The sequence below is a fragment of the Astatotilapia calliptera genome, chromosome 12 (assembly GCF_900246225.1).
Source record: "Astatotilapia calliptera chromosome 12, fAstCal1.2, whole genome shotgun sequence".
Lineage (NCBI taxonomy): Eukaryota > Metazoa > Chordata > Actinopteri > Cichliformes > Cichlidae > Astatotilapia > Astatotilapia calliptera.
This window is the reverse complement of record NC_039313.1, coordinates 20,501,009-20,514,786: the sequence shown is the minus strand read 5'-3', so window position 1 is coordinate 20,514,786 and position 13,778 is coordinate 20,501,009. Positions and strand designations below refer to the sequence as shown.

Sequence of the window (13,778 nt, the reverse complement as noted above, 5' to 3'; positions counted from 1 at the left end):
TTTAAAGGCAACTAGAGTAATGAATTTAGCAGATATCGCTACGGTGAAGGTGCAAACTCACACAATAGCAGTCCCTGCCTTTCTCTTTCCCCCACCCTCAAACTTACATACTAAATGCAGCAGGACAAACTCTTGCAGGAGACTTGGCATGCTGGGTGCACACTCATAGTGTAATTCATTCTTTTTCTGCTTCCTTCCTGCAAACACTCAAAGTGCCACGCAGAGGAGATACAGCATGCCCATCTTAAAAAAATACAACAATAATAATAATAATAATAAATGGGTGATGCAGACTTCTGTGGGCACTGTAGTACCCCTCCTGTAATATGACCTGTGCCAGCACACCCTCCTGTACTTTTCATAAGCCGCTGGTACTGCACTGCAGCTTGGTCCTTGTCCAAATAACAGCATTGTATCTAATTGGTCCTCGCTGTTGGAGCCTGGCATCAACTAGAATTCTTAAAAGCTCCAGTTAGAGTGCATAATGGCAGAGAATAGATCATTTATGACTAGGAAGAGAAAGAACTCCCTTCTTAGTGCCTGTTTTTCACCCTCGGATGCCCAGATATCGTGACACTCCTCTCAGGCTGGTAGCTGTTGGTAAGTGTCGGCGCCAATCTAAATTTTGCACCCTCAGTGGGAGCAAATTCATGTCTTTATAGTCCTCGTCCCCCTGTTTTTTTTTTTTTCTTTTTCTGAAAGAGGGTCTAAATGTTGGGGACATTCCCAAATTAGCACTGAGTGCTGTGGCACTGAAGTGAACCATTTGCAAAATTTAAAGTAGCTGCGAGCAGTTCTATTCAATTAGTGGCATACTGTCAAGAGTTCACAGTCCAAAAGTGAAGCTTTCAAATGTTTACTGCTGTATCAAAATTGAATTAAAGTAACTCACTAGACAAAATGCTGTGCCTTTTAAGTCCAAAGAATAAATGCGCATAATTTGCAGCATTCTTTTTATTATATAATATGCTGGTTGTGGAGGAATGCGGACGAATGAGGAAGCTGACTTTTTAACAGTCACTTTTTAAGCTGGTGACATGTGTTTGATACTCAAAAGCAGACTTTGTATGGAGGATCACTTCAATAAGCCCCCCCCTCTCCCCCTCTCCCCTAATGACACTTGAAAGCTCATTCTTTTTCTCTGTGCAGCAGAGAGTGATCTTTGAGATGCACTTTCAAAGAGCCAACGTGAAGTATGCCTCATGTCAGAAGCTTAAGGACATCAATTTGCTGGCTCGCACACTTAACCGTGATGGTTCATTATGTACTGATAAGGACCATTCTGAGCAAGGATGATTGTTTATGGCTGAGATGGATGGAGCATTTTAATTGGTAAACAGAGAACCTATTGAGACATCATTGAGCAGAATGACAATGCAGCTCAAGACCTCCCGTCTTTCCTGCATTTAATCGGGACATGCGGTGATCAGACTGCTACATTAGTATGCTGCGCTTGTGCGAATGTGGGTGTTAAATGTGTACTAACAAGCATTTGGAGATTCATAAATTGTGTTCTTGCACGCACAGTGTGGTATTGTGATAACGCTGTTTCTTATTTATATGTCGAGAAGTGCTTTTGACCAGAAAAGCCTTGAGCTACTAAGAAAGGTCAACCTGTATGTGCCAAACAATACAACACACCTATGAAATATAACCCTCTACTTGTTGACCCCATTAAAATGTACAATAAGTTTATCGCTACCTCGCAAGAGCCGCATGACCTGAATGCTGCTCTGGCAGAAAGGTATAACAGCAGCATAACATCAGCAATGCAAGGGAATACATAACAGCATGACAGGTTTACAAATTCCTTTGAGTTGCGCGAGCACAAAAGGATATGCGGGGAGGGAGGGGGCAAAAGATATAGGACAGATTGTTTCTTGTGCTTACAGCTTGTCCCGGTGTCTCTTTCCTTATGTCTTTAGGCTAACTTAGGTGGTACCTCTTTGCTGCACATCACGAGGAAATGAAAACGTAACCTTAGCCGATTTCTAAAGATGACTGCAGGCACGTGGGAGACCTGAATGGATATACAAAGAAAGCCTCTTAACATTACCACTCCAAACCAACTGAGCAGCTACACCACCCTTTTTAATACTTTGTCCTTGGATAATTATAGCCAGCAGCACAGGGTTAATTGAACTGAAAAGGTTATTCAGTTGAGTTTAACTGAAGCGCCGAGCCACAGAGTGTTGGATGGGGGCTGGAACAATAACGTATCAGAGTTCTAAGACCAGGAGGACTGGATTCTTTTCTGCAAACCCCCTCACACCGATTTTTAATCTCCCACTTTATTCACTGCTTTCAGGAGCTTATGACAAAGGATTTAAATTTACCACCTACTTTCATGCGTTGTCTGCAGACTCAACATGAGGCCAGTCTAAACAAAATGTGCTTACACAAGGCTGCATTAAAACCAATTAATCTGGAGAACTTTAATCTGGCTGTGAACAACAGTACACAACTAAAAATCACATTTAATGCTGCAGGTTAAACACCAAATATAGCCAAAAACAGCCCCTGGTTTTTCAGTGGAAGCCCATTATTGCCAGGAAATAACCCGTTTAGTAAGTTTCATAATTTATAATTTATTAGCCAACTGGAATCACTGTTGACTCTTTTAAACAATGCGCATACATGTATGGAAGCTGTGCAAGAAACATGGACAAGGATATTCTCATTTTAGGAGACTTTATTTACAAAGAAAATTAGGTGATTCCCATTCTTCAGCGTCGATAGAACTCTGATGGATAAATATGTTCCAGCTGCCAACCTACGGGAAAGAACAAGAAAATGGGGGAAGTAAGCGATAAGATGACTTGCATATGCCAGGTTGTCAGAAAAGCAATTTCTGAGTAAACACCAGTGACGAGAAAATGTGACAACAACAATTCTGACCCGCTCCCACCTGATACAAATCGATGTCTGCAATAAACTGTCACATTAACTCGCTGAAGTGCGAGCTTATCTGCACAACATAGCAGCAATATGAACCCACATGACATTTGTTACTGTCACTCTCAGACATACAGGTAATTTATTTAAGATATGCCACAGCAGAAAAAGGCTAAAGAGGTGCAGTGAAGGACTGCGATCATCTGAGGTCACTATACAAACCGATGTCGAGGAAACTGCCACCCATCATCCTGACATTTTAACGAAAAGCAGATGGGGCTTGATAAAAACGGCAGGTGTAATTACCTTGAAGGCTGAATTACAACACTGGGCCATTTTACTTCTTCAGGATCTGATGTCTGACGACAATAAAGGGGAATGCAAAGCCACTGCCGAAGAAAAGCACCATCATGCCCAGCAGGCGCCACTTGTTGTCCACAGAAAATGGCAGGTTCTGTAAAAAGACAAGACCATTACAATGTAGGCAACTGCTTAGAAAATGGAACATAGTTCACTGAACCACAATTACTACACCTGTGAATGATCAGAATTATAGACAAGACAAATAGAGCGCCATAGTGCACCTTAATATCAGAAAGAAGCTACAGTCGGCCCTGATCTGTAATAAGTCTGTGTGTAAATAAAAAATGCAATGTTTTCTTTAATAGCCAAGACTAACATGCATTACAATATATATTCCTTACAATAAATATGTACATGTACACTTGTAAAACTGGAATTTTTTGGTCATTTGCACTTTTTAAATCACCAGAAATTTTGATAGATGCTTACTAGTATAGAGGGTGAACTCTTAGTTAAGCGCACCTCTCTTCCTCCCTCACTGCTCTGACCTTAGCAGGAGGCGGAAGCACAGCTTGTACAGGAATTAAGATTCCTGCTATGCGAATAGATCCGCAATTTAGTGTTTACGAGACTTTTAAGCCTCTCAATATACATTTCAGATTGGTTTCAAAGTTAAGCAAATTTTCCAAAGTAGGCAGGTTACATAGCAAGCTAAAAGCCTTTACCGGTGTCGCCACAAACCGACTAGCATGGCTAATGCTAGCCAAAAGTTCGTAGTCCCTGTCATCAATTCTGTCTTTGCTGCCACAAGTTTATATAATATGTTACCAGAAACTGGAGGAAACGTAGATGTAGAATATAAAATAACCAAAGCCCGGCTATTTTGGCTCGATATACAATCACGCTCTTGTCAACTGACAGGCATGACCTCCATGTACCGCTAGCTAACGTCAAGGCTGTACGTACACACAAGGCCTCATCACAAAATACCACCATTATGGTAAAACTGCTGCTGTCAGGAAGTGGTCTCACCTTTCCTGGTCCTTCAGCATAGTGTGAAGAACGAACAGCAGACGTTGCGAATCGCCTCACAGCTTGTCCGAGCATTGTGGAAGTCTCTCCTCTGATCCAGTACACTATTAAAGAGTGCGACCTTCTTGTTTTAGCGGTGAGCCGTGGAGCGACGCAAAGAATAGTGGGAAAAGACTAATGTGTATGGGAAATGTAGTTCAATTGTATCCGAAGCGACTACAGGTTTTTTTTTTGTTTTTTGTTTTTTCCCCATAATGATTATAATCCATTAGGTATAAAAAGCAAGCAAGCAAGAAAAATATAAAAAAAAGTTGTTTAGGCTATATTTGCCTTTGGGATCTTTCATCACAGGGAGAAAAACGTTTCACACTATGCTGTCTCATCCACAGACAGACAACGACATCGATTTGCGGTTTTTCAGTTATCATGGGATTTCAAATGTGAAGGAACCCATTCCTCTCAGAACGGCATACTAAAGTTAACTAAAGTGGAGATATAATGGGTAAGGGTGGTTATGCTGCTCACGTCGTTTAGCACGTGTGATTGACACTGTTTCAGAGTCAGTTATTAAAAATAATCCATGTGTAGGTAAGGCAGCAGATGTCACTTTCTTTATTTGAAAGTATGGAGAGATAGTGATCTGGGGATTAAATTAACTTCAGTGTTTCAGTGCGTGTCCTTGCGGGCTTCATTGGAGTAAAAAAGTATTGGTTGATAAGCTATCTTCATTTTTCAGCATTTGTCACAAACATATCATTGCTAAGGAAATACTGAGACAGAGAGAGATAGAGAAGGAGCAGTCTTACTGAGAGCAGATGGTTCAGCCATCCCTATGCACTATTGCTGCAACCTTTTCACTGATTAATACTACAAACTGGGTTCTGCATTTTGAAGGATGTTTAATTCATTAATTTATGACGGCTTTTAATTTGGAAAATGAATATCAGTTTCACAGGTTTCAGTGTCATATGAAAGTTATCAAAGTGCAGAAACCTGAGCTAACACATATTGCAATCTCCACACTAGGTTATCTGTTATGTGTTTGCTTGCCTGCAGTACCTTCACTTATTTGCCATTTGCTACTCTTTTATTTGTCCTGTATTGTTCTGATGCATTAAATAAAATTTGAAAACCCAAACTCTCACTGCTGCATAGAGAGGTTACACACATTTTCGCTCTGATATGCACAGTCCTTGTTGGGCAAAAAAGTACACATTATATGTAAAGAAGGGCTTAGTTGGCTACCTTTGTAGTTCTGTTCCTCATTAAAGCAAAAGCATGGCAGTTGGTAGCAGGGACACACACACACACACACACACACACACACACGCACACCGTGTTCGTCGTGTCCTCAAAATACCGCGGTCATTTTCATTCAACTCAACAATTAAGCATGAGTGTTCTTTCAGTGTTTCTTTCATTCCTTAAATGTGCTCTTAATTTAGCTTTTCTAATTATTTAACCAAGCTACTTAGTAAACTTCAGGGATCTCAGTCTGTCTACTTAGGAAGCATAAATCAGTGACAACAGGTGCACTGGATAGGCAACTATAACTCAACCTCCAAAAAGGGGATGGTTTTGCAGGTGGTGTCCACAGACCATTGCTCTCTTCTTATCCCTCCTGAATAATTTTTTTTCTAGTTTTGCTTTTTGCTGGAGTTCTCGTGACAAGAACTTCAGCAAAAAAGCACGAGATAACATCTGGACATGCAAAAAGCGTGAGATAACATCTGGGCATGCATCCTGATGAGACAGCGGATGTGTCCTGGAGGATCTAATCCCACATTTGGGTCCTTGACAGTCCTCAGCGTTATTTGATGATGTCGATAAAGTGATATACTCCCCTGAGGTTCGCAGTTGGATTCAGGCTGGCTAAGCCCGAGGGCCAGTCAGTGCCTTTGACATCCAGAAACTGCCTAAATACTGTGTTCACATGAGTTCAGGAATTGTCCTGCACCAAGACACTGCACCAGCACATGTTTGTACTGGGATTCTGAGGATTTTATCCCCATAAATAACACTAGTCAGGGTATCTTTAGCTAAGATGTGGAAGTCTGTGTAATGGGTATGCGTAAAGGCTATGCCTCCCCAGATCATACCTGTGTGTTCACCACAGTTTCTTCATACACTTTTATATCTGTCGGTTCTGGTGGTCTCTGACAAATGTCAGACAAACCGCACAATCTTGGGCTGTGGGCACAGGTTGCACTAAAGGCCTTTGGGCCCTCATGCCGCTCTTATGCAGTATGTTTCTCACAGTTTAGTCACAAACAAACGGACGACCCGCCCTCTTGGGGTCATTTTGTCAGACTCTGGCAGTGCTTCTCCTGTTTCTTCTCACACAGAGAAATGTTGCGAATCAGTTCACACTCTAATGGCATCGTACAAATCGTTGTGTAGTCTTTTTTTCAAATACATATTATTAATATTAACTTAGAAAGCAAGGAAAATTTGAACATGGGGGAGCTGATGTTATTTTGTTTTTCAAATATAGGAAAGAAAAGAAATTATAACCGTAAATGGAAAAAATATGAACTTTTTCAAAAATCCATTATTCATTGTTATCAGCAGTACAACAATTTAAACAGTACAAATTGTTTTTTCCTAGTGAGTTAAAAAGTAAAATCAATTTTTACTTGCTGAAGTTATTATTATCACACTGTTTACATATACCAACATAAAAATATATTTGCGTTATTTAAAAAAAAAAAAAGAAGATAAAATTAATATAAACAAAGTCAGATTCTAGGATAAGTGACATTATACACCCTAAAAAAATGCTCGTTTAAAAATGACCCAATTTGTAAACCAATGCTGGGTTGTTTGAACTTAACAGGGTTGGGTTACTGGTTTGACCCAGCACACTGGGTTAGGATAACTATCTAAAAATTGGGTTAATCTGACCAACGTTTAAAGTTGAGGTTACCAAAAATTGGGTTAAACTGACCAATGCCTAAAGTTGAGGTTAATAAAAATTAGGTTAAATTGACCGATGTTTAAAGTTGAGGTTGCCAAAAATTGAAACTCAGAAGCCATCACAAGGGTTATATTACCATTAACGCTTGGGTTAAGATTTCTACTTACTATAAAATTCAGCATGTAAAAACTAGATTCAAAACAGATTTTCTCAAAAATTATTTTTATTGCCATACGATACATAGAACATACACAGCAAAATTCATACAAAATATATCAATGAAAGTAAAATGCAAATAAAAAAAGTATGTAATTCATTATATTATATACATTACTTCAAATCAGTCTTTGGTTTCAGCACATGTACATGTTAATACACATGAAGACATGCTATGTAAAGCCCTCTCTGTTGTTAGAGCAAATTACATGTAAAAACTTTTAACTTTAAAAAACTGATGAATTCATGTTTTTTTCAGTAGCAAGAGGGAATCTCCCTGTCAGATCATTTCATGCACCTTTATGAGCAACATTTTACGCTTCCATCGTAGCTAAAAGAGCCCTCATTCATTTGACCATATTTGGTTCATGTCCTGGGATTCATCTATTCCTGGTATAGATGACAGTGCGAAGGGATTCCCAAACCTGGACGCATGACTTTGGGTAACCTGTATCAAAAACAAAAAGTCCTTCGAAGCAGCCATCAACAGACCTTAGATTGCTGCAAAAAGCAGAAACAAATCTATCTTCTAGTACCAGGCAAAATGAACATTTTCTTGGGGTTCCTTTGGTGCTTAATTCTTCTTCCTGATAGAACGAAGCCTTTTCCTGACATTGCATAGACACTCCTCCTGAAATCCAGTTGCTGGCCTATGAGTTCTGCAAGGGCTGAACCACACATCCTGAAATGTTTAAACAAAAGAAAAGGATCAGTAAAGTAAGATTTAAAATATTATTTGCAGTTGTTTGGTTAATGTCAAGTTGTCTGTAATCCTGGAGCGGTGAGTTCCAACACTATGCTTGACATTTGCTCAGAGAGGACAAAACAACAATGAAGCAGACCAGTCTTTGGTTTTGAATGCTTGCAGTTAATTGTTAGGAGATGGACTAAACCAAGATCAAGTATCGTGTTTCACACACTTTATACTGTAGCAAGGTTTTACAAACCTTTTTGCCAACTTCGCAATAGATTTACAACAAATGTTATTATCCAAACATTTTTAACTGATCTGCTTTGTTTACATCACTCAACGCACACACTTTAGGAGTTGCCACTGGAATAATTTTACTTGGGCCAGCACAGCACAGTGTCTCTGACGTTCTGACCAAGAAGCCCAAATGTAGCCACACAAACCAACACCAAGAAAAAAAACCTTATAACTGATTTAGTTTATGTACAAGAAATACCCACTTTTCTTGTGTGTTTGTTCTATAGCGTGTCATTGCTTCTATCTGATGCAGGGGAAATATTTGGTCAACATTTCAAGAAATTATTGCCATCTCTTCTGTCAGCCCGCACACGTACCATCATTCTTGTCATTCGTGCATGGGCATATCAATAAAGTTGTTGCCGTGGTTCTTTTCATAAGCTTTTCTACTGAAGTGGAGCAAACATAAATAGAGATCCTTTCTCTTTTTTTAAAGGAAGATAATTTAAAATGCAGCATTTCAAACAACTCAACAAACATCATCAAACACACAACTGTTTTCGTGGAGTCTGGATTGCAATCTGCCAGCTAAAGGTACAATGGTTGTATTTTCAAGGGGGAAAAAGTTGTTTAATGTGTGGTAACGTCACTCTCAGAGATGGAGCATTTGATAAAATGGAAATTCAAAGCCTGTAATGTATTTTTTAAAAATTTCAAATCAGTCAATGGCTCTGCACAGGATGAGTTGCTTAGGTTATTTGGCTATTTCGAGATTTTAAATGTCTTTAAAAAACAGATTTAACTAACTCAAATTTCTGTTACTAATGGTTGTATGAAAATAGTGGCGTCTAAACTGGTTTAGTATAGTATAACACAATGTAATGTGGTAAAGCACACAGTAAAGGACTACGGTGGAGTGGTGGGAGGTGGTGGAAGGTGGTGTCCGCTGTCACTTTTAATTCTTCATTTGATAATGTCCTTCTGGTGATACTGTTAATTTCAGCTGCCAAATTACCTTTTATATTAGCTTTATACTGTCTAGAGGCTGGGAAGCAGCTCCTGTAAAACCTACTTGTGGGACAGAAAAGCTGCCTGAACTATTTTTCTACCTTCTTCTGCAGTTTGAGACTATAAACCTTTGTTCAAAAGGAATAAATTTAAACTTGCTATGCAAAGGGTGCATGTCAAGTAAAATTCCGTTAGATAACCACTGTAATTGTCTGGTGTAGGAAGTGTTTGGATTAAACTGTGGCTCACCAGCCTTTTTTTTATTATTATCATTTTCAGAACTGAGTGCCGATTTAAAACATTAAGGTTTTTAATTAAAAATACAGCCTATTCATTCAAATCAGTTCCAAAGGCAATGCTGAGATGGGTGAAGATGGCGAGACTGGTTTACAGATGGACTTTCTAAGACATTGAAAGAAAAATAAAGAAAGTTTCTTTTCATCCATTTTTCACACAATGAAAGAAAGACAATTTAGACGAATTCTATGTATGAACCAATTTAATATTTTCCACATCTGACTGCCTGAAAACAATTTCTGAATGCAGACAGAAATTTATTACAGAAAGAGGAGACCAATGTTCTCTGTTATGAATGAGCAGGAAGAATTAATCATTCAACGTGGGGAATCTGACAATAGTGTCTTGCAAAATTAAATCTTTTGAGTTCGCTTACTTATTTGAAGACCACCTTGGGAAAACTTTCAAAATTGCTGTTTTGACCTTTTAAATAAGTGACTGAAGTAGTGCTTTACTTGTTAATAAATGTCTAATTTTCACTGTAAACCTTAGTATTTAATAAACAGGACTAAGATGGAGTTTCCTCCAAAATGTACCCCTGGCCTGATGTACCGGTGTAACTACTATTGTGTGTGATGCCTGTAATGTGTCACCCTCAGTAGATCATGTTTCAGACCAAAGTAAATGTTTCATTCCCGTGTTGACAGCTAATAAAATGCTGTTCTCTTGACAAGTCTTAGGATAGCTCTGACATTGTCTGCTATGATGCTGGATGTCACGGCAAGCTGGTTCCCATCGTCATGGCTGCCACATCCATCAGTGCAGGGTCATCACCTGGCCTGCTGTCACGTGTCTGCCCTCTCATTGTCAGCACAATCTGTTGCAAAGCAATAAAGGACTGGGAATCATCCCGGGGGCCGGGTGCACATCACAAACAATGTCATCACACCCGGCTATAAATATTGATGTTATTACATTGTCTACTTGTTGTATAAGGTTAGTTGCACAGTCCCGAAATCCATCCCTGCCTCGTGTTCTCAGGTTCATCCATCCCGGCGGTCCAGTGTTTGTTGTTTTTGTTGTCTTAATTTCTTGCTATTGACTTTCCCCTAGCTTATAAGCAAAGCTGTTTTTTACCCAGAGTGCTCTGTCAATAGCCATGTGAGATCCTTAGTGTGAAAAAGAGCAGCTCAAACATACTGTTTACACAAATACTCAAAGCCGGCATCTTAAATAATAACTCACAATCTCATTTAAGTCGGCCAATTACTATCCCGTGAAACTGGGGCTTAGTCATATCAGTAAACAAACCTTTCATCAAATGTGTGCATGACTTTGCATGTTAATATAGTAGGCCATGTGACTAATTACAGTACATGGTAACATTATCACAAGCTTGATTTACAGCCAGTGTGGAATATACTGTATATCAGCACGTCAGACAACTTCAGTTTATTTCTATAAGTAAATGCTTTTTGCAGTTATTAACCAATCTGCTACAATATATGATGAATAGCAGGCTAGCTGCCAGGGTAAACAGCATCTCTCTCCTTGTCTAGATTTGCAATAATGTTCCACAAAGGGGTGGAGAGGTAATGGATGCAGCTGACAAGAGCTGATTTGCACAATCATAGCGCTTTGTGGAAAGCGAAGGTTCAATTCTTATTTGGACTGAAGTACAATTTATTTCTGGCTTCATGTGCAGTGATGAAAGGGAACTTTATCAGGTGTTAATCTGTCTCAGTTTGATCTAGATGGCTTCATCTGCTGTTCCAGGGTCTGAAAGGAATGACGGATTGCACACAACTGTGCAACCTCCCTTCATTTCATTTGCTCTGCTGTTTATTTTCCTAAATTTATGCCTCGCTTCGTCTGTTTTGGGGTTTCAGGGAGTCCTGGGATTTCAGTCAAAAGTGTAGGTGGGAATCCTACATGTTTACAGGAAATGCACAGGCACACTCATCCACGCAGGCTGCAAAGCGCACAGATGTACACAGAAGCTCACATTGCCTCCAGCTAGCTCACTACTGTATGGGAGTTTATAGCATGCACATAAAAGCATGATTTGTCATGAATCTTTAAAGTGGATTTAGAGGAAACTGCACAGCTGACCTAAACCTCTTGGGATGAGCAACCTGTGCCCCCTGTATATTCAGACCTTTTTAAATAACAAGCATCCTTACTTAGATTTATGTTCATGCAACACTGCTGTTCCTCTAAATCATGTATATCATGTTTGCACTCCAGTTCCACAAAAAGGGAAAAAAAATCACTGAGAGTGTAGCATAGTGTCAGTCAAACATCTGAGTAGAAGAGGGTGCTAATCAGTCTGACCTGCTTTGGTTTTAACAAAATTAACAACAGAGGAACAACAATGAAGCAACCCTCAAAATAGGAATGGTTTTATAGGAGGGAGCCACTGACACTTTTCCCTCATCTTTTCTGCCTGTTTTTTCACTAGTGTTGCATTTGGCTAGGGTCAGTGCCACTAGCGATAGCATGTGGTGATACTTGGTCCTACAGACATTGCACAAGTACAGTAGTTCTCCTTCAGGATGGCAAATCAATGTGTGCTGTTGTCAGAAGATTTAGACTTTAGACTGTGCTGTGTCTCCCAGCACAGTCTAAAGTGCACAAGCATATTCCTGCAGCTACTTGTGGAGAGCTGGATAAGAAGGTCCATAACCCCTTAGCAGGAGCTGCTCCTTTGTGCAAGGAAGAACAGGATGAGCACTGCCAGAGGTACAAAATGACCTCGAGCAGGCCACACAGGTGTGAATGTCTCTGACCAAACAATAGAAATAGACTTCATGAGGGTGGCTTGAGGACCCAGCATCCTCTAGTCTGCCCTGTAGTCATTGCAGAGCACTGTGGAGACTGATTGGGATTTGCCATAGAATGCCAGGATTAGCAGGGCCACCACTGGCACCCTGTGCTTCTCACAGGCCTAGATCAGGGTGAGTGATGGTCTGTGGAGGCATATCCATGGAGGGACACAGGGCAGTTCCTGGAACTGGCCCCCACACTCGCCTGACCGAAATCCAATAGATTATCTCTGGGACATTATGTGTCGGTCCATCCAACATCATCAGGTTGCACCTCAGACTGTCCGGGAGCTCAGTGATTCCCTAGCCCAGATCTGGGAGGCATTCATACAGCATGTAGGAGTCATTCAAACCACTGAGTATCTTTTGGAGCTAATGCAATGAAATTTCAGCAAAATAGACTAGCCTGAGGCATCATTTTTTCACTTTAATTTTCAGGATGTCTTTGAATTAAGCCCTCTGTAGGTTGATCATTTTATTTCCCATCAAAAAATGTGGCATCCTTTCATTCCTCTGAGGTGTGATGTGTTTCCAAGGTTTTCCGTTAATTGTTTTAAGGTTACCACTAACAAAAAAGGGGTAATTCCTGCATAAATAATAATACTAAGCACACAACCATTTACTAAAAATGTGCACCCATATTAGAAAACATATGTAATATAGGAATGCATAGTAATACAAAAACCACATGCCCTGTTATTATCTACATATGTTAAATGTTCCTAACAAATCTAAAGAATTGCTCACACTGAAAGATGGCTGGTGGAGCCGCAACAGCCAGAATGCAGTCCTTTCTTGATTGATTGATTTTATTTAATTACACATCCATCAGCCATCAGTTGTTGGTTATTTATTCCTGAAAAATGTCTATAAAACTCTAAGAATGAATATTTATTACATCTTTTAAAAAGCTCCTTCATTTGGAACATTAAGAACAAACTACCAGCCTTTTTTCAAAAATGTGTCTTTCTTTTATATTATTTGTCCTTAACATTGCATTATTTTTAGAATAAATGTGTGCTTTCACAGTAATATAAAGAATTATTCTCTTGAATTCCAAACAAAGCAAAGTGGGAAAAAATCCTGACAAGGTCACTTATTCACAATGTTTAGCTGTATTCACTTATTACATTTTGTCCATTTCCACTTTTCTTTCCAACTGTTTGCCTGCACAGGATTATTACTGACTGTATTACTAGTGTGCCTCACTCTATTTTACCCTCGAGGTATTGTACAAACTTCAAAAGGTGTATTGGAAAAATCATTTAACTTTCATTCTGTTTAACAGAAGTTTCGTGCCTCTGGCAAAAAAATAATAATTCTTTTTCAGCTGGTGAGGAGTGAATGTAAGAAGTGAACTTTTGAGCTTCGTGCCATAACAAATGAAAACAGCTACAGAAAAGAAGAAAAAAAAGAA

At 39.5% G+C, this 13,778-nt stretch overlaps 1 protein-coding gene across 1 annotated transcript; it reads right to left on the bottom strand.

The window, feature by feature from the left end:
• Positions 1 to 2,674: 2,674 nt before the first annotated feature.
• Positions 2,675 to 4,400, bottom strand: cox7c (cytochrome c oxidase subunit 7C). The gene is made up of 3 exons (XM_026188352.1): positions 4,231 to 4,400; positions 3,202 to 3,349; positions 2,675 to 2,773 (listed from the first exon to the last, which is right to left on the bottom strand). The coding sequence occupies exons 1-2, from the start codon at positions 4,303 to 4,305 to the stop codon at positions 3,233 to 3,235; spliced, it is 192 nt and encodes a 63-aa protein (XP_026044137.1). The 5' UTR covers positions 4,306 to 4,400; the 3' UTR covers positions 2,675 to 2,773; positions 3,202 to 3,232.
• Positions 4,401 to 13,778: the final 9,378 nt, after the last annotated feature.

Bases quoted from the DNA above. Each gene is read 5' to 3' on its own strand.
- cox7c (XM_026188352.1), bottom strand. From the start codon at position 4,305: ATGCTCGGACAAGCTGTGAGGCGATTCGCAACGTCTGCTGTTCGTTCT. The intron at 3,350-4,230 runs GTGAGACCACTT...GTCTTTTTACAG, and splicing joins ATGCTGAAGGACCAGGAAAG to AACCTGCCATTTTCTGTGGA.